Source organism: Desmodus rotundus, chromosome X, assembly GCF_022682495.2.
Source record: "Desmodus rotundus isolate HL8 chromosome X, HLdesRot8A.1, whole genome shotgun sequence".
In the NCBI taxonomy this organism is placed as follows: domain Eukaryota; kingdom Metazoa; phylum Chordata; class Mammalia; order Chiroptera; family Phyllostomidae; genus Desmodus; species Desmodus rotundus.
In genome coordinates, this window is record NC_071400.1 from 98,217,307 (window position 1) to 98,237,717 (window position 20,411).

The following is a 20,411-nucleotide window of genomic DNA, read 5'->3' on the forward strand; positions in this document are numbered from 1 at the left end:
GGTGGAGGCAGAGGCCCGGAGCACATGACGCCCCCCCCTCCCCACCCCGCCCTGCCCGCCCGGCGCATGACCCAGGCCGGCCGCCGGGGTCCCCGCAGACCCGGGCCGCGTCCTAGAGAACCGGTTATTATGGCCTCCCCGCGCCTCGGGACTTTTTGCTGCCCCACGCGGGACGCCGCCACGCAGCTCGTGCTGAGCTTCCAGCCGCGGGCGTTCCACGCGCTGTGCCTGGGCAGCGGGGCGCTCCGCCTGGTGTTCGGCCTCCTGCAGCTGCTGCCCGGGCGCCGGCGCGCGGGCTCCGGGCCGCCCTCCGCATCCCCGCCCGCTTCGGCCCGCGCCCCGGCGTCCACCCGAATCCTGCGCGTCGCCGCCGCCTGCGACGTGCTCGGCTGCCTGGGTAAGGGCGCACGGCCCGGTGCACAGTTAGGGGCGCGCGGCCCGTGGTTGGAGACCTGCTAAGAGCTGCATCAGGAGGCGCGGCCCGCGGGTGGCGATCTGCCTGGTGCGTGGGTGCGGGCGCGCGGCCCGCGGGTGGAGATCTGCTCAGTGTGTGGATGCGGGCGCGAGGCCCGCGGGTGGGCAGGGCGTCTGGGCGCTCGCAGAACCGAGAAGGGAGCACCGGTTCCCCAGGGAGCGCACTGGAGGACTAGAAAGCAGACTTTGCAAAACAAAAGGTCGATAAAAGTGACTCCCAAGGGTCATTTGTTTCTTTAAAAAACCCAGCTTACTGTGTTGGGCATGCGAAGTTGACTGGAGAAACTTTAGGGCAATTCAGCCAAACCCAGAATATAGGATGGATGCATCATTATTCCGCCGTGGCGTGCACTTTTTTCTGTTCCAGGTGTGGGTTTCACACCCCCGCGCAGATGCAAAACAAAATTCCACCTGCTGCTCTTCTAACTGTGCACCATGAGCTGAGAATGGATTTACGTTTTTAAATAAAAAAGAATATTATTTCTCGCATGTAAATATCCCGTGAAATTCAGATGCCGGTGGCCATAAGTGAACTTTTATGGGAACGCAAGCGGGCGGGCGTTGCCTGTGGTCCAGGGCCGTCTTAGCCCTGCTGGGGTGGAGGTGAAGGTTGAGGGAGAAAGTATGGCCCATGGACCCTAAAATATTTCCTGACTGGCCCTTCCAGAAGCTTTACCAAGCTGCTTTAACTATGGTATGGCGCCTTTATAACGTGGCGCTTTTTAGAGACCTCAAGCTAGATGTTGCCGGCCGTTTTATCTTGGGAAATTTGTAGCGCACATAAACGGGGGGAGGGAGCGCTGTGGAATGAACCCCCCATCTCGCTCCCCATTGGATTAATTTGAAGCATCCATATACTTGTCCACGATCCATATACTTGTCCACCCATCGCAGCCGGCTGATAGGTGCTGACCAGTTTGGAATTGTATTTTTCAGTAATGTTTCCTCTTTAAAAAAAAAGACTTTATTTATTTTTAGAGAGAGGGCAAGAGAGGGAGAAAGAGAGGGAGAGAAACGTCGATGTGAGGAAGAAACATCAATCAGTTGTGTCTTGCATGCTCCCTGATCAGGGATGAGACCTGCAACCCAGGCATGTGTCCTGACTGGGAATCGAACTGGTGGTCTTCTGCTTCGTGGGACGACACCAACCAACTGAGCTATAGAGAGAGAGGAAGGTGGAGAAAGGGAAGCACAGATTTATTACACTTATTTTTGCATTCACTGGTTGAGTCTTGTATGTGTCCTGACCGAGGATCAAACCCACAACCTTGGCGTATTGTGATGACGCTCTACCAACCGAACTATGCGGCCACGGCTCCTAATGTTTGCAGAGGCCGCAAACAGTATTTGAACTGCCCTCCGTCTGCAGGCCCCAAGTTTGTTCTGCAGCTTGCAGAGGTATCTGGGCACAGGTGCCTGTGCCAGCCCCAGGGCCCAGTTCTCCCATTCTTGCCGCTGTGATGGGAGGCACTCAAGAACCTTGCCTGCAAACACACGCTACGGAACACTAGTCGCTTTCCGAGACTCAAGGGAGTATGACAGGAAGCAATAGTTACTTCCTATTAAAGTCAGCCCGGTGCAGGGATTAAATCCAAAATTGGTTTTCTGCCCCATTCTACTGAGTCGTTTTGGAACAGCTTCTTAATAGTGACTTAATTCCTGTAATTTGAATATGTAGAAATAAAGAGGCCCTCAAACGTCTTTTGGGCCGGTGAAGTAATATTTGCATATTCTTTCACCTCCAGAGGGGAGGTGGATAGTGTGGGTGAGTGAGCAGAGGCGGAAGTCACAAAAGCCGGGTGGCCGGAAGCTGTCACTGGAAAATAAGAAATGTGCGTGCCTGTCTCACAGGGGGTTCATCGGGCACCACGGAGCGCTACCGGCTGAAAGCGCGATCTTTTTTTCTAGAGAAGTAAAGCATTGTTTTTGGTAACAGTGCGTTGACAACGAGAAGATCCACCGTCCTGTGGTGTTTGTAGTTGTGTAGTTCACATTTAGTGGTGTGTCCCGTAGCCTGTATTTAGTGCATGACACGGTATATGTGCACTAGTGTATCACACAGTCTACTAGTGTTCACTAGTCCATGGTGCACAGCTTTGGGCTGTGCGACAGGTCCCCTTCAGCAGACTCTTACCTAGTGTATGCCTAAAACCGGGTATTGTAACCCGTGTACGCTTGAACCAAGTGTTGTATCTACTGTAGGCTTTAAGACAAGCATTGTAGCTAGTGCATGCCTTAACACAAAGCATTGTAGCTAGAGTAGCATTTAATACAAAGTATCGTAGCTAGTGTATGATTTAACACAAAGTATTGTAGCCAGTGTAGGATTTAACACAAAGTACTGTATCCACTGTATACTTTAGCACAAAGTATTGCACCTAGTGTATACTTTAACACAAAGTGTAGTAGGTAGTGTATGCTTAAACACAAGTGTTGTGTTACTTAACCAAGAACCTCGTTCTATACTTTAAGGGTGTACAGTGTTTTGAGGAGAATTAGATATCTGGGTCTATTAGGAAAAAAAACCTCGCAAATAATAAGTGCCAGAAGGAAATTTGCAACAGCTAATTGGTGAAAATCTTAAATGTATTTGTTCAAAGAATGAATCAAGTGTCTTTTTCAACCTCAAAAGTGTGCTTTTTTGACCATTCTTTTTTGAATGGATACGAGTGAATGTGGCCCTGGCCGGGTGGCTCGGTGGGGGCATCATGCCGTACACCAAAAGGTTGTGGGTTCGATTTCCGGTCAGAGCCTTCACTTGGGCTGCAGGTTCGATCAACCGTCAGAGAGCAAAGTTTGTCCCTCACATTGATGTTTCTCTTGCTCTCCCCTCCCCACCTCTGTCTCTCTCTCAGAAATCAATGAACATACCCTCAGTGAGGATTAAAAAAACCGAGCCAACATGGACATGAAAAATGTAGCTGAGAAGTACTGATTGTTATTTCTATAATCACTTCTTAATGCCAAGCACACACGATATCGGGGCACGGTGATGCCTAATGATGGCTTTACTGGAAGTGCCAGCGCCGGGCGTCGCTTTGCCTGAACCGCGGTTATTTTCTGAGTAACTCGGTCTCATTTGTCTCTTTCTGTGCACAGACAACAAGTGTGTTGCTTTTCTCCCTTTCTCCCTCCGATCTTTCTGTCTCTCTACTAATCAGCCAATCAGGTCATTAATCAATGTATCCATGCATCCATGTATCATTTTTTTTGCCGAGTAACAAGTGAGCTTTAGACATGAATTAGGACCAGATACAAAGGAACTCTCGCGTTGCATTCTCGCTCAGGTATCGTCGTGCGGTCTGCCGTGTGGTTAGGATTCCCTGATTTCGTGGAGAACATCTCCAAAGAAAATGAAAACGGGACAGACCTTTGGCCAGACGCCTTCTGCGTGGGGAGCGCGGTGAGTGAGCCCCCCCTTGGTTTGCCCGTCCCCCTCCCTGTGCGCCTGGTGGGCTTCTCCAAGAGGGACGCCCCCCATCACAACCACCAACCGCAACCCCAGCACTGGGGTTCGTCAGAAACGCAAATCCGACACTGAGCTCTCTCTGCAGAGCTGAGGATCGGGAACCCTGGGGAGGGGGCCTGGGAATACACTGCAGTTCCCCCTCCCCCGCCCCCCCCTTCAGTCCTTCCTTAGATACAGCCACCATCAGAAGCAGTTGGCAAAAAAAAAAAAAAAAAAAAAAAGTATTGACTTATTGGGTCTATTGCTGCGTGAACACCCCCGCAGAGTGTGTGCGTCAGGCCAGACCTGGACGCACGTGCCCCTCGCGTGCTTGAAACCTAGGCCCCCTGACTGCCCCTTCCCCTGCCAGGGCCTTTCCGAGTCCTTCTCGCCCACACGCCTTCATTCTCGGCAAACGAGCCCGTGCCACTTGAACCGCCCCCCTGACGCCTTGCTCTGCCGCTGCTTTGCACCTCAGGGCGGGGTTTGCTAGTGCAGTCGGCTGAGCCTGGGCCTCCGGGTTGGACGCACGCGCCTGTCGCGGCCACGCGCAGCCCCACTTTGCGCACTGCCCACGTGGGTGCGAGGCTGCCACCCCCGGCCCCCTGACGTCTGAGGGAGGGCCTTCCCCAGCCCATCTCACACGTTGGCATCGGGACAACCTGCGGCCCAGTCCCTGCAGCTCGGATGCTGCCGTCCGTCCCCACAGGTGTGGATCCAGGTGCTGTACAGCGCCTGCTTCTGGTGGCTGTTCTGCTACGCCGTGGACGCCTACCTGGTGATCCGGAGGTCGTCGGGGCTCAGGTGAGCACGCACCAGCCGGGCCTGCTGCCCTGGCTGGCGCCCTGCGCTGTGGGCCCCCGAACACCCTCAGACCCTGTCCGCGGGCCCCTGACCCAAGCGCGGCCGCTGCTGTTTGGAAAAGGCCGAATCCAAATAGTGCGTCTCTTAAAACCCTGAAGACACGGGAGTCAGTACACGACATGTTTGGAACTGGACAAATACTGAAAAAGAATTGGCATGAGGATAGCAAAATCCTCATGGACTCTGAAGGTTCAAGGCAAAGAGTCTTTACGCCCAGTACGGACCGGAGAATGCCGGTGTGCAGAAGCTGCCTGGGGCGGGGCCTCCCAGGGGGTAGCGCCGCCCTGCCGGTGGCTTGAGGCCCTGCACCCTGCCTGCTGCCGATTCTTGTACTCCCTGGGCTGCGCGGCTCTCTGCGGTGAAACCCCACCCACCTCACAAGGGTGCTGTGGACAGAACGTGGTGATTGGGGGCCACTGGTCAAGAACTGGGCACCTGGCACGCAGCAGGCTCTGGGCAGCCGGTAGCCGAGACCGTGGCTGGGGCGCACAAGGGATGAGGAGACACAATCGTACACAGCCTAAACGGCAAACAGGAGCAGGAGGGTGGCGCAGGCCAGTGTCCGGAGCCTGGCTGCAGGTCCGGCATGCTTTGGGCCCTCACCAAGTTCATGGTCCACTTCAATGCCCTTGGATGGGCTCTGTTTGCCTTTTTAAAAAACAGCTTTGTAAAAGACCACCCATTTAAATGTATAAGATCCATTGCGTTTTCCTGTATGCGCAGAATTGTGTGACCATCCCTCCCCATTCTGCCCCGCTCCTCACACTACTAATCTGCTCTCTATCTCTAGGTTTGCCTCTTCTGGACATTTCCTATAAACAGAATCCAGCTTCTTACACTTAGTGTCAGGTTTCTGAGGTTTACCCATGGTGTAGCACATGTCAGCACTTCATTCCTGTTCATTGCTGAATAATATTCCACCGAAGGGTTATGGCATTTTCTCCATTTATCAGCTGATGGGCATTTAGGATGTTTCCATTGTTGGCTATTAGGAATAATGCTGCCACAAACATCTGTTCATCGTAGACTCAGGGGTGTACAGCGAGGAGTGGAATTCCTGGGTCACACAGTAACTATGTATCACCTTATAACATGTTGCCAAGCTGCTTTCCAAACAGCTGCACCATTTGGCATTCTCACCAGCAATGAATGCAGGTCCCACTTTCTCCACACCTGTGCTAACAGCGCTTGTCGTTTTCTGGGTATTTGTTTGGTTGTGACTCTTTTTAGCCATCCTGGTGTTTCTCCGTGTGGTTTTGATTTCCCTGATGGCTAATGACGCTGAGCATCTGTGAATGAGGTCTGCGATCCATTTTGAATTGATTTTTGTGTGTTGGTGAGGAAAAGTTTACCTCTATGCTTTTTTATGTAGATTCCCATCTGAGCACAGTTTGTCGAATGAATTCACTTTTAAGATCAATACAGTAATCAAGTACGGGTATGGTCAGGCTATAGACCACACTGGGCAGTCTTAGTAGGTCCCTGCTCTGAAATATCTGTTCTTCCATATGTATATGACATCATTAACATGGCCTCACTGGTCTGAAGTTCAAGGCTTACTTCGTTTTTGTGCTTGTTCTTCCTACCTTTTTACTTTAATCCCCAAGCTGTTACATATCTGTGTAGAACCTGCCTATCTCTGCTTGTAAAGATTCTCTAGGGAATGTAGTTAAAGGTAGCCAACCAGGTGTTTCAATCAAACTAACCAGGTGATTAGTTTGTGCTACATAAACTAGTCATGACTTAAAGAAGATAGGAATGTCTCTATCGTGTTAAAAGAGGCCAGAGTTAAGCAGTCCAGGCCTCATGATGGACATCAGGGACCCAAGCTCCTTCTATTTTCCTGCTCCACCATCCTATTATGTGACTTCCATCCTCAAGGTGTCATGGCCCAAAATAGCTGCTGAAGCTCCAGCCTTCACATCTGCATTCCAGGCAACAAGAAGGGAGATGCGAGCAATGCAAAAGGGATCTCCCTTTAAGCAGCCTCCCTGGGAGCTTCACACCCTTCCACTTTTACATTATTCACCAGAACTTAGTGTCATGGCCACACTTAGCTACCAGAGAAGGCGAGAACAGTTGGTTAGCCAAGCACGCTGCTGCTGTGCATGCCATCCAGGTTCTACTACTAAGAGAAGAAGGGAGAATGTTTGTGGGTGGGCAGCTAGCAGCTTCAGGGAAAAAGTCCTTTTCCCTGAAGCCCAGTGAGAGTGTGTGTCTTTGTCTGGTGGCCCCCTCACCCCGTTTGGGAGGGATCAGAGCTCTGACACACTGAGAGCTACAGACCACCACATGTGGAGACCAGAGGAGCCTCTGAGCACCAAGAGGAAGCTGGAAGAGGTGTCTGCTTCCTGCTGTTATCATAGGCAGGGGCACAGCCTCAACCCCGCCCCTGGGGGACTGGGGTCTGACAGGGCAGCCTGGCGCTGTCTGGATGTGGACGACAGGCTGAGCCCGGAGAAGCCCTCTTCTCTGCCAGAAGCGTTTAGAACCCACCTGGAAGCTCAGTGTGAGGAGGCAGAACGCTGGGGAGGTGCCAAGGGTGGCTCCCAAGGGCTTGCCCATCCCGCAGGAGGCAAATATCCAAGGATGCAAAATGCAAAACTCGCCGATGCCTCCCAAGGGCAGGAGCAAGGGCGGGGCGGAGTCCACCTGCAGGTGGCAATTAGGAGGCTGCAGCTGGCGGGGAGGGGTCCCTGAGGAATTCCAGGGCAGGGCGCCAGGCTTGGCAGGGGCGGCGGGATTAAACTCTGCGTGCCCTGCTAGGGTTTTCCATTCCTTCGCTATTTTCTTTGGCATGGGATTGTTAGAAGAATCGTTCCTTATACTCCGAATCCTAAAAAAGGTCATTAAAAGGTAACATTTAAACTGCTACTTTGGTTCCATGCTTGGGATACGCAGGTGTCACAACAGAAGGCACTGGAGCCCTGGCCAGGTAGCTCAAGGTTAGAGCATTGTCCCCATATGCCAAGGTTGTGAGTTTGATCCCCAGTCAGGGCACATGCAAGAATCAACCAATGAATGCATCAGTGAGTGGAACCAATGAATGCAAACTGGCCCGGCCCCTGGCTCCCTCCCTCCCTGCCTGCTGAGGATTCCGTGCAGACTGAGGTCAAGGTCTAGGATGGGGCGACGGAGGGCTCTGTGTGGCAATTCAGCCCTGGCCGAAAGCCGCCCATTTTTCTGAGTCACATGCAAAGCCTCTGGCTTCTGGCCGCGCCACACCCGAGACACAGCCGTCCCCAAGCAGCCCCAGAGTTGGTTATAATGTGGAGGCAAAACGTGCTGTAGCATTGCCTTGTGAAGCTCACGCCCCAAGTGCCGTCTCTGGGTCTCTTCCTCCCGTCTCCTTGTAGAAGGGCGTCCTTTCTCGCTGATCCCTGACCGCTCCCCATGTCTACACGGCTGGCCTTCTGAGTTAAAATCCTGAGGAGGTTGGGGCTGCACCCTTGGCCAGCAGCCTGGCCCCCAGCCCGTCGCCCACGGGAGGCGGATGCAAGGCTGCACTGGAACACTTGGGATGGTCTTCCTGCGCCGAACGCCTCCGTCTTCCTGGCCTCACCTACCAGGCTGGCCGCCTCGACTCCTTTGGGGGAACAGGGTGGGGAGGGTGGGAGTACGGAGATGAAGGCTAGAGACTGACGGAGAATGCGACCTCTGCAGGGTGGCTGGGGAGTGGTAGGCAGCAACGGAAGCTCCCTGCTCTCCGGCTGCATCCTCAACACCCATTCCTTCAGAGACCTTGTCGGTTGGGAGCGGGCTTCCAGACACATGTGTTAGTTAGGTACAGGGGTGACCCGGGGAGATCGGGGATAGGAGCAGCATGCTTTGAGGGTGAGCCAGGCACTTAGGAGTTGCTGACCCCCTCACCCTTGAAAGGCTTATTTGAACAAAAAAGCAGCCAGACACAAAGGCCACATGGTGTATGAGCTCACTCAGATGAGATGTCAGAACTGGCAAAGAAATGCACGGAGACAGAAAGTGGGCTCGGGGTTGCCAGAGGCTGGGGATGGGAGGAAGGGGGGCGAGTGCTCCGTGTGTCCAGGGTGTCCTGTGGGGCGTGGACCATGGTTTGGGGCTGGGTTGAGGTTACAGCGCATGGCGCCCGTACTGAATGCCGTTCACTGGGTCGTCCACTTTACCATGCTTAGTTCTGCATTCTATGAATTCCACCTCAAAAACCAAGAACTCAGAGGCAAAAGAAGGCAGCTCTCTGGCCGCCCTCCGACCCCCAGGAGCAAGGAGTGGGTGGGAGCCGACCAACCCAAGTGTGCTCTCTCAGCCGTGGCCGTCTGCTGCTCTCCTAGCATCCTGGTGCTGTACCACATCCTGGCCTGGGGCCTGGCCGTCCTGCTGTGCGCCGAGGGGCTGCTCATGCTTTACTACCCGTCCCTGTCCAGGTAAGCCAGCCTGCCAACCGGCCGGCTCACTTGGACCCTCCCCGGGTGGGGGGATGGGGTGTCCTGTCCAGCGGGTCAGGCCACAGTCAGGCCATGGGAGTCCTGTCGGGCCGTGGGAGTCGGTGCTTTCCGGCTGTGCTGCTGAGCCCTAGTAACTGCCACCTGCCTGCGTTTCCCTGCCTCTACCTTTCTGCTTGGTGTGAGTGGCTGGCTGGGCGCACAGTGTGCCTTCAGTTCTCTCTCCCTCTTTGCCGTTTTCCCTCTGTGTTTTTGCACTTCTCACCTGCCAAGCTCCCACCTTGGTGCCATACCTGTGTGCGACCGATGACGCCCCTGACCCATCTGTGCAAAGCCGGGTCCCTCTGCCTGCAAAGATCCAGTGGGGCGATGTTCTCCCTAACCATGAGACCCGTGCCCACTGAAATACAAAGCTGGGGGTCCCAGTTCCTCAGGGAGAGCCCCCGCCTCCATTCGTGGGTCGGCCGGGCAAGGCAGGTACAGCGCAGAGCAGATGCTCAAAACTGAATGCATTCTTTGAGTACCTTTGTGTTACCTCAATTGTGCGTCTTTTCCTTGCACAGAGCCTGTGGGAGTCTTCCATGCTAGGGGTCTTTTCCTTTCTCTGCCGTTTCCCAGCAGGGAATTGTAGTGTTTCCCCACAGTGCAGCCCTAGAGGTCCCCCCCCCCCCCGACAGAAAAACACAAGCAAGACGGGCCTGCCTTGCTCTTCTGGGAGGCCTTGCTCATTCACGGCCGTGAGCGATGACTCACGTGTCCCTTGGCAGCCAGCAGCAGACATGTGCAGGTGTGCCTTTCGCTTTCATCCTTTTGCTTTCATCCTCTCACCTCGGCTCCCAGGTGAAGTGGACACCTTCCAGAATCACCCGGTTCTCCTCCTCCAGGTGTGAGAGGGGCCTGGAGCACACCATCCCGCACTACGTCACCACATACTTGCCACTGCTGCTCGTCCTAGTGGCCAACCCCATCCTGTTCCGCAAGACCGTGAGGGCAGGTAAGCAGTGCGAGCATTCTCCCGGAGCGCGGCCCCGGCGGCCGTGCCTTGGGTTCACATACTGGCACGCGTTGTCCTTCTGGGACTCTTGAGGACTACGCATCGCCCCGCAGAGACAGAAGCAGCGTGCGCTTGGAGAACGTGAGCGGCTTTCACCCGTGAAAGGGAGCACTCCGGCTTAGGGAGGGGCTACCCAAGTTCATAGTCAGTGTGAGCTCAAGGCCAGCACCTGTGGGCTTCTCTGCCCCAGCTCGGCTTCTCCTGGGTCTGCCCGTGGCGGGATGTGGGGGGCCCAGGAGAGGCTGTGCAGCACTGTGCAGGCGACACAGGAGCAGGAGGAGAGGACAGGGGTGGGGGAGGGCATGGAGAGCCGCCTCAGGTGTCAGGGGCCTGGGTACTCCCAGGGTGTACTTGGCCTCCGGTCTGTTCTCCGCCCGGCAGGAAAAGGAAGTAATCACAGGATATGAGTTGGAGGCGGTGGTAAGAACCAGGTAGGGCGATGTTGTAACTCAGCAGAACTCCCCAGAAATATGTCTGGGCTGAGTCGGGGGACTTGCGTTGCAGCCCCCGCCCCGCTCCAGGCGCCAGAATCTCTCCAGTGCAGAGTGAGGACCCGGACAGATGCGCCGACGACGGGAGAGCTTCAGCACCTGTGATGCATGCTACCGCTGGGGACAGGAACTGATTCCCGCTGTTTCTGTCACTCTCTTCATCTCTCCGTTTAAAAATAGTGTATTAGATGTCACGTTTTTTAAACAAAATTGCACTAAAGTAGTGACGCGCTTATATCAAGCAAAGGAAAATGACAGGGAAAGGAAAGAGATACACAACGATGCTAACAGCAGTCGTTGCTAGGTGGGCAGGGGTCATTCATTCTGGACACTGTCTTATATTTTCCCACTCGTCTATAAGGAAATGTGGTAAAGCTTTCAATGTTTTAAAATAGCCAGCATGCATCGTTTGTATAATAGAAAATATAAACCTTTAAAAAATAAAGTTCCCTGCCCTGGCTGGTGTGGCTCAGTGGATTGAGTTGCCGTCCTGCAAACCGAAAGGCTGCCGGTTCGATTCCCAGTCACGGCACATGCCTGGGTTGCAGGCCAGGTCCCCAGTAGGGGGCGCATGAAAGGCAACCGATCCAATGTATCTCTTGCACATCAATGTTTCTCTCCCTCTCTTTCTCCGTTTGCTCCCCTCTTTCTAAAAGTAAATACATAAAATCTTTAAAAAAGAATAAAGCTCCTGAATTAGTAAACTGCAAACACCAATCCAGACTTTAACGAGTAGCACGGCACCCACGTCTGTTTCCTTGTGACAGAGGGGACCGCAGTCACGTAAGATGGAACTTCAGGGGAAGCCGAGTCCAAGGGAACACACTTTTTGTCTCACGTGCGCAAATCTGACGTAAATCTAAACTTGTTTCAAAGTAAATGTTTTAAACGTCCCTCCTCCCTTGAGTCTAAGAGAACGGCTGTGAGGAGACAATGCGGTGCCTTGCCCGGCTTCGTGTGCACCCAGCTTTGCTCCTGGGCTCCCGTGGACCTTGCTTCGCCTCCCTGTCACTGCGGTGGTGTCAGGAATGACGTCCTGTGCCCCTCTGCTCTGCTCTTCACAGTGTCCTCCTTACTGAAAGGGCGACAAGGCGTGTACACGGAGAAGGAGCGACGTATGGCAGCCAGGATCGAGACCCGGTTTTTCAAGATGATGCTGGTTTTCGTAGTTTGGTCAGTAACCTTCCTTCCGTTCTCCCTCACTGTCGCTGGGAAGGGACACGCACGCCCCTGGCCGTGTTGCTTTTCTGCGTGTGAGCTGAAAGTCCCAAAGGGAACAGTCTTTGGGAAAGAAAGCTTTGAAACAGTGCTAGGGGCCCATGAGACGGGGCGGCAAGCCCACAGCCTGCGAATCTCCGCAGAGTCAAATCTACTGAAATTAGATTATAAAGCCCCAGCTGTACACCTCTGATGTCGTACCCCCTGCTAGGGTTAACAGGGAAGTACAAGCCTGGCCATGCCTTCCAAATCCACCCACTTGCATCTGCCCTGACTCCAGGATGCCTGTATCTAGGAAGATACAAGGGTAAGGGCACGTCTTCTGTGAGATGACCCCTAGCTGAGGCCGGAAGGGTAGAGAGCAATTTTCGTCCCCTCAGCTTCCCCACCACAGCCATTCTGCCCCAGTGTTGCCGGTGGACGCCTGCAAAATAGACCTGTGGTCCACGCAGAACAGACGGGAAGCAGAAAAGCGTTAGCTGCCACTCTCTGACAGGATGGCGTTCGGACATTCTCCTAGGAGAGGCGAAAATGAGCTCGTAAACACACCGCCAGTGCCCTTGCGGCCTTACGGGTCTGCCCACAAGAGCACCAAAGAATGCAAACATAACCTGCGAAGTTAGGGTTTGCTTTGGCCTCTGTCAAAACGTGACATTCACCTTCCAGTGCAGGCCAAGTTCTGGGCAGTTTGACAGACGGTTCCTCTGTGTCTGCTTGAGTCCGAGAGAAGCAGTTATATCTGTTAGTCAGATTCTGCCCACGCCTTTACGGGCCATTACTGTGTGACAAAGGGGGCCTGAGCTTACAATGGAGTAAACACAATCTCTTCATTCACTGGTGTTGGGAGACCTGGACCCGTGCATGCCAAAAAAGGAAACCACACCATGAACTTACACCACACGCCAGAATAAACTCAAAATGGAGAAAAGACTTAAATATAATTCCCGACACCATAAAACTCCTAGGGAAAAACATAGGCAGGAAAATTCCAGCTCTCACACGTAGAAATATTTCATCCAATTCTGATGCCTCCTCCCTGCTGGCTCCCCCCGCAGGGCTGTTCTGGCCCGCCCCCCCTGCAGTAAAACACATCCTGCTTCCTGTTCTCTTAACCGCGGGCCATGTTCTTTCTAACAGTTGGCTGTCGAACATCATCAACGAAAGCCTTTTATTCTACCTTGAGATGCAAGAAGACATCCACGGAGCCTCCTTGAAATATGTGAGAAACGCAGCGAAGACCACATGGTTTATTATGGTAGGTCGATCTTGAGTTTTAAATTTTCTTCTTGGAAAAAAAAAAATCGGGAGGGAAAAAAAACCCAACCCCACTCAGAGGTATGATGTCTTGTTATTAAAACATACGGGTTGGATAGGTTCCTGGAACAACACTCGGTGGGCACAGCTCCGGGAGACCCGTGTGGGCCAGTGTATCAGAGCTCTTCGGGCAGGGGCAGACCTCAGGGAGTCTATCCGGGAGGAATGTTTCAGGCTGTGAGGAAGCCAGGGCGGTGAAGGCACTCCTTGTAAAATCATGCGTAATCACAAAGCATTAGAGACGACCTGAATATTCCAACAAGGGGAATGAGGAGGAAAATTCTGATCTTTCGTCTTGCTGGAATATTACACCGATGTGAAGCATGACAATTATGAAGGCTGTGGTACTAGGCGAAAAAGGCAGGATATAAAAATGATACCGAATAGCCCCGACTGCGGGGGCTCAGTGGGTTGAGCGTCGCCGGTTTGATTCCCAGTCAGGGCACACACCTGGGTTGTGGGTTCAGTCTCCAGGCCAGGTGTGCGCGAGAGGCAGGCAATCGATGGTTCTCTCCCTCTCTTTCTCCCTTCTTTTCCTTCTCTCTAAAAAAAATAATAAATAAAATCTTTAAAAACGTATGCTAAATACAACCAGGTAGTAACACAGGCATGAAAAAAATATTGGCCAGAAACACATGAGACGATAAGGCGGAGACACGGTGGGTGGGCCCCCCCTCCCCGTGTTTCCATGACGTTGCATTTGTGATAAAGAATAGACGCAGGAGTTGTTCGTGGAGACAGGCAGGTTGCCCTGCACAGAAGGCACATTCACGGTGCTTCAGAATTGGGGGAAGTCTGATGCGCAGGACTTGAAAGTGAGACCTGCATTCAGAGCCTCTCTCCCTGCGCTGCACTCTGGAGTCTGTCTTGCTTCCTTTGGCTCATGTCCCATGTACTCGCCACATTCCACTGAGGAATGCTTCCCGGAGCCGCTTGTTGCCTCACGAGCCTCTGTTCAGTCAAAACCAGCTGGCCCAGGTGAGGCCAGCCAGTGGGCATCCTGGGTGGCACCTGCCACTCCCCACGCGCCCAGGGATGTAAGCCCCGCCAGCCTGCCCTCACCGCTTGCTCTTTCTGTGCCCCTCCCAGAGCATGCTGAATCCTGCCCAGGGCTTTCTCTTGTCTCTGGCCTTCTACGGATGGACCGGCTGCAGCCTGGACCTGAGGTCTCACAAGAAGGAGGTCCAGTGGGAGCCCATGATACCCTCTGCCACCGAGCAGGCCTTCCCCACGCACGAGGGCTCCTGCGTGCCCCGAGACAGGCCCGCTCCCAGGAAGGTGGTGCATGTGAACGGGAATACTTCTGACGAGGCCCTGAGCATGCTGTCTGGAGGTAAGGCTCTGCTGCCAGGGCGGGCAGTCCACGGGGAACGGTCCGGGACTCCCCCGAAGTCCTTTTGCAAACAAAGTGACGTGGGTTGTCACTTACTTCAGAGTGTGAACAGAACGTCACGGTGGCCCATGTTGACTGTGATCTTGGATTTCATCTCCCACCGTGCCTTGCAGTCTTTTAATGGAGCCGTCTGTGTAGTTATTAAGCACTGTAGCCTTGCGTGAATTATAAATGCTCCCCCAACCCCGCCCCGGAATGGAAGGCGTTTTGAATAGGAGGTAAATTGCCCCTTGGGACCCGTCACTCACACTTGCTGTGATTCGTAGCAGTGGTAGTGGAATCTACCCATGACCTCTGGGGATCGTAGGGGGCTTGGCCAGGTCACGTGGGGGGTGCTGAAGAAGAGAATCCAGCGAGACAGCGACAGCGTGGGCTCTTTGTTCTTTGCACTTAAAGACCACCGCTGTGACCTGAAAGCGTGCCCTGTGGAGCCCTAACGTGGTCCTTCAGGTGTGCAGAAAACAATTCAAATCCCATCGCAAACTTCCCATGAAGCTCCAGGAAAAAGCCCTCACTCTCAATCACGTTGGTAGCCGAACACCAGCTCGGGGCCCACCCACCTGTTATCTTGTCCGACCAGGCTGGCCGGCTAGTGTGCGGAGCTCAGACTAACGTTCGCCCACCCTCTCCGGGACAGTGGGCCGTCCCGGGGTGGCACGCTCAGCTACCTCAAACCGTCACACTTCAGCTGCGTAGCCACTGAAGACCACATTTCCTTCATGTGCTGCCATCACGTGAAAACCACGAGAAGTGAGGGGTTTCAGTCGGTGCACTGTCCTGGAGGCGTCGAGTGTTCGGTGTCAGAGCGGCGTGTTGCCTGAGGTCGCTGTCGCAGCTACGCGTGCTTAGGTTTCGCACGGCAGTCCTAATGGTAACGTAAGTAAATCTTTGCCCACGGACGATGCCTGTCTCTCCGTGGAAGGGTTCCTCGCACGGTTTCGTTGCGGCAAACACATGGCTTGTGATGAAAAAGGGCTGGAACTCACTGCTCCGCCACCCACGAAGTTTTAACGGATGTGGCGATTTGGTGACGATTGGCCGTGTAGAGGCAAATCGATCCTTGAGCGAGGAGGTCTTTGGCAGCTCTGGTTTCATGGCAGCCCACTGGTTGTCTAAAGAAGAGTGTGGGAAGCTGAGCGCTGGAATGTTGAAGGACGTTGAGTGTGTCCCGGGTCTAGAGCCTGCTCTTCTTTCCTCAGCTGGCGCTGGGGTTGGGTAGAAACGGCTCTGAATTCTCCGTTCAACCCGTCACCTGTCCACTGTCAGAGCGGGTTGGCCCCCTGGGCACCGTGGGCACTGAGCGTTGGGTGACTCTCTGCGGTGGGGCATCCTGGGTGCCAGACGCTGTTGAGCAGCCCCTGGTCCCCACGCACCAGATGCTGGGAGCTCCATCCCAGTCCTGACCACCAGAACTGTCTTCAGACGTCAACAAACGTCCCCCTGGGGAGCACAGTGACCCAAGGTCAGGACCAGGGTCTCCGAATCATTAGGCTTCCCAGAGCTCAGATCCACAAATTTGCTGTGCCCAACGTGCTGTCGGAGCTAAATGCAGACACAATCGTAAGCTCACACAGAGCCAAAGACACCACCCAACGCAAACCACTCTGTGCAGAGATAACGTGATTTGTAGCGAGGAAAACAGGCCTATGACTTCAGAGTGTCATTGCCTTTTGCGTTCCTGCTGTTCAGATACACTGAAGAAAGGTTTGTTCTCAGGCAACCAGCTTGCTTTATACTCCCGGGCGCAAAACCACGGTAATTGGGCACCTCGAAGGGAAACAGTTGTTGTACTGAAGCTACAAGATAGAGACTGTGTGTTTGCAGACTCAAAACTGGTCCAATCCTTCCTCCAGGACGAGGGACCCACCCATGGAGTCGCTGATAGCGTGGTGGCCACCGCCTGGGGAATGAGCCAGAAATTGTGTCTGCAAATTTCCAGCTTTGTTGGCATCCCCATCCGGGCGTTTGAAAGCGCTTGAGGCCGTCTTGGGAGGTCAAGGAAACGGAAAACATTGCAAGTGACAATGAAACTGCACCCCAATCTGCCCGTGCCCCTGTGGCCACCAGAAACGGGGATCAGTCAGCACGCTGCCTCCGTCCTGAACGCCAGCTTCTCGGGCCGGCAGCCACGCGTGTGTCGCCCTCCGCAGGAACGTCACCACCGCCCACCGCGTGTAGATCCCTCCGCACGTAGATCCCTCCGCACTGCCCCTCCCCCGCGCCCCGCAGGAATCTGCATGCACACGCTGGACAGAACTCGGAGCTGTGTGATTCAGCAATTAAGTCATTGCAGCATTTTGCCGCTTAGCACACTTCAGGCCATTGAGGAACAGCCCCCCGTGGGCTTTGGGGCTGTCACCACCCGTGACCCCTGGGGTCAGCTATCGGATTGCTGCACATGCGCAGGTGCCCATGACGTCATCGAAATCAAAGGCCGTTTTCTCCCACAATTCCATCGTCCTGACATGGGTCCCTGTCCTTCCCACAACTCTCTACTCTACCCACAATGCCTTGCAGCCCCACAATCCCCCAGCCATCCACAATGTCACCTCTCCCAAAATTCCTCGGCTCCCGGTATTCCCTAGGTACCTAAGACCTCATTCCCCCCCCAGTTCCCCAGGTGTCTACGACCTCGTTTACCCCATAATTCTGTGTCTCCCACAATCCCATTTCTCTCCCATGATCCCCTGACACGCCTACACTTCCGTTTTCTCCCCATAATCCCTTGTATTCCCACAATCCCTTATTTCTCCCACAATTCCACTTCTCACCTGCAATCCTTTATCTTTCCCACAATGCCTTGGCATTCCCACAATTCCCCAGGTACCCGTCACCCATCTTTCCCGTAATTGCTTGGGTCACGACTCCCCTGTCTCTCCCACGATCTTTTTGTCCCTCCCCGAGTTTTCCTGTCCCATGACCCCTTATTGTTCCCACCAGCCACCAAGGGACACCCCACCCCAGTGTCTTTTTGGAAACGGGACAGAAATCAAACCTGAGTTCCCTCGAGCCCCAGGCGTCCTGATAAACGGTGGGGGCCCCGGGAGGATCGAGGGTTCTGGGGCATGCGAGCACGTCACTCCAACTGGCTCCTGGTCCCCGGGAAAAGCAGGGCCACTGCTCCAACGCAACGCCTTATGTCCGCACCCTTGTTGCAACCCGGGCTGTCCCCAGGCTGTGCACTCCACCAGATGCCTCCACCCTTCTGCGTGGGGTGCCTGATGCTGGGTCCGGCTCGGACCGCATTCTCCCGGACTCACCCGAATCCCACCCTGGCCGCAAGCCCCGAGCGCTGCTGCCCCCACGCGCCCTCGTGCGAGCTGCATGCACCGTTCTGCGCGCTCGGCAGTAGCGTCTCCTTTTCTAGCCGCCCACATTCATTTCCAAGCACATTCATCTATTGCCACAATGTATCTCACCCACGCTCTCTCCTCCCTGAAGCATCCTCCCAGGGCCTGCGTGTTTTTTTTTTAAATTCTGCTTGTCCTGCTGTTGTGCATACTCGCCAGTCTCCACGCTCCAAGGTTGCGGATTAAGGCTGTGTCGCATGGACGTGAAGCCACCTACCCAACTGTGCCGATCCACTCCACACGTGTTTATTGAGCACCTAATGTGTGCGGAGTGTCACCTGAGGCACTGGTATGACTGTGACAGGCACTGAGGTGCTCCATTCTACCAGAATGGACAGAGAATAAAAATCACAACTGTATTCTATTCCACGTACTGAGAAGACTCTGCAGAGAAACAGTGAGGAGGGTGTTTTTAGGCAGGGTGCCCTGGACATGTCCCTAAGGATGAGGTAACACGGGACTGGAGACCTGAATAAAGTGTAGGATGGAGCCATGAGAACATCTGGAGAAGTTTTGCAGGCACAAAAAAAGATGTGCAACGGCCTGTGGCAGGGGTCAACTTGGGGCGGAAGACAGAACGAGGCCAGGGTGCCAGAGGGACACGAGTGGAGGCCGCAGTTGTCAGCCAGGCATCTGGGTGCAGGGTGTGGGGGTGCTGGCAATGTCTACGAAGGGCAGTCACTTGCCCCAGGAGCAGCTGACAAAGCCACCGTGCTTTGTGGCTCCCATCTCTGTATTTCCAGGCACAGCCCAGAACCGGCCTCCCAGCTGGATACTTGCAGAACGAAGCAACAATTTGGACACCTGTTCCAAAGGATTCCCCCAGCTTCTGAAGGACAGTGTGTTCCTGGAACGACCACACAGCCCTCCAGGATGACTCGTAGCAGGAGGGACATTTGCTTTTATCCCCCTGATCCCATGCCCCACGTCCCAACTCCTGAAAGCATGTGGCATCATCCTTGAAAAGACAACTGGGGGATGTCTTAGACAGGGGGCGGTCTCTCTCTCTTTGGGCACCTCCTGGCGTTGTATGCAGGTGACCAGACAGCCATGAATGTACACTATGATTGCACTTGTGAGTGTGACCCTTTGGAGGAGTGTGAAACACCTTCCAAACCATGGACACCAGCACAATCTTTTTCTCATTCCCCTTCCAGGTTCTGAAGCCAGCACAGTTGAAATCCATATTGCCAGCAGGTCCCGCAACGTGAATGAGGCCGAATCGGTTCCAAAAATCCAGGGAGACCTGTGAGAGGGGAGTGGCAGGGGGCCGACCCTGTATCCTCCGTTCTACATTTCTCACGCTTCAGAATTGGGTCCTCACCTTCCCATCTCTGCTCTCTCTGCACGATGTTAGAGCATCTCCCCGAGGACCCTCTTTCTGTTGAGAAATGACCCATGAGCGTGCACTTGGGAATGGAAGAATTCCTTCTAGACCAGCGATTTTCAACTGGTGGTGCGCCACGAGAATTTTTAACATATGCAATACTTGACTATTTAGTCAGGGGCACTGACCTTTTTTCCCTTAGATTGTCAAATAAAATAAAAGAAAAGAAAACAGCCAACACAAAGGCCATCTAGTATGAATGAATTAAAATTATACCTATTTTTTGTCAAATCAATAATTTTGGCAACAATTATATTTTTTGGTGTGCTGCACAATTTTAGTAATTAGTATATGAGTGCCATGAGATGAAAAATGTTCAAAGTCACTGTTCTAGGGCAAATACTCAGCAGCTTCTGTAAGTGCTGTGTTGTAATGCCAGGTCCAGGTCCTTGGGAAAGTTAATAAAGTCGTTGTATCCAAGCTCCCAGTCTGAATTCTGTCTCAACAGCACTCGCAGCACATGCTCTTGGGTAAAGTTATGGTAACGCCAAAAGGCAGCAAAGTGAGCTGCAAGTTATCAGTGAACCACTGGAGGGCACCAAAGAGTCAGCTTTGACCTGGAATTCTGCCTGTGGTCCCCATATGGCGCTGCATGTTCTCAGTGAACCACTGGAGTGTGCCAAAGAGTCTGCTTTGGCCTGGAATCCAGCCTTTGGACCCCATGTGGCTCTGCATGTTCTCAGTGAACCACTGGAAGGCACCAAAGAGTCAGCTTTGACCTGAAATTCAGCCTTTGGGCCCCACGGGCGCTGCATGTTCTCAGTGAACCACTGGAGTGTGCCAAAGAATCTGCTTTGGCCTGGAATCCAGCCTTTGGTTCCCATGGGCGCCGCATGTTCTCAGTGAACCACTGGAGAGTGCCAAAGAGTCTGCTTTGGCCTGAAATCCAGCCTTTGGTCCCCATGTGGCTCTATATGTTCTCAGTGAACCACAGGAGGGCGCCAAAGAGTCCGCTTTGACCTGAAATTCAGCCTTTGGTCCCCATGGGCGCTGCATGATC

General features: G+C 53.9%; 1 protein-coding gene across 1 annotated transcript; it reads left to right on the forward strand.

Moving 5' to 3' along the window:
• GPR143 (G protein-coupled receptor 143) lies at positions 1-19,434 on the forward strand. The gene is made up of 9 exons (XM_071220237.1): positions 1-397; positions 3,762-3,877; positions 4,632-4,726; positions 9,094-9,186; positions 10,089-10,198; positions 11,814-11,922; positions 13,105-13,222; positions 14,371-14,614; positions 19,182-19,434. The coding sequence occupies exons 1-9, from the start codon at positions 25-27 to the stop codon at positions 19,274-19,276; spliced, it is 1,353 nt and encodes a 450-aa protein (XP_071076338.1). The 5' UTR covers positions 1-24; the 3' UTR covers positions 19,277-19,434.
• Positions 19,435-20,411: the final 977 nt, after the last annotated feature.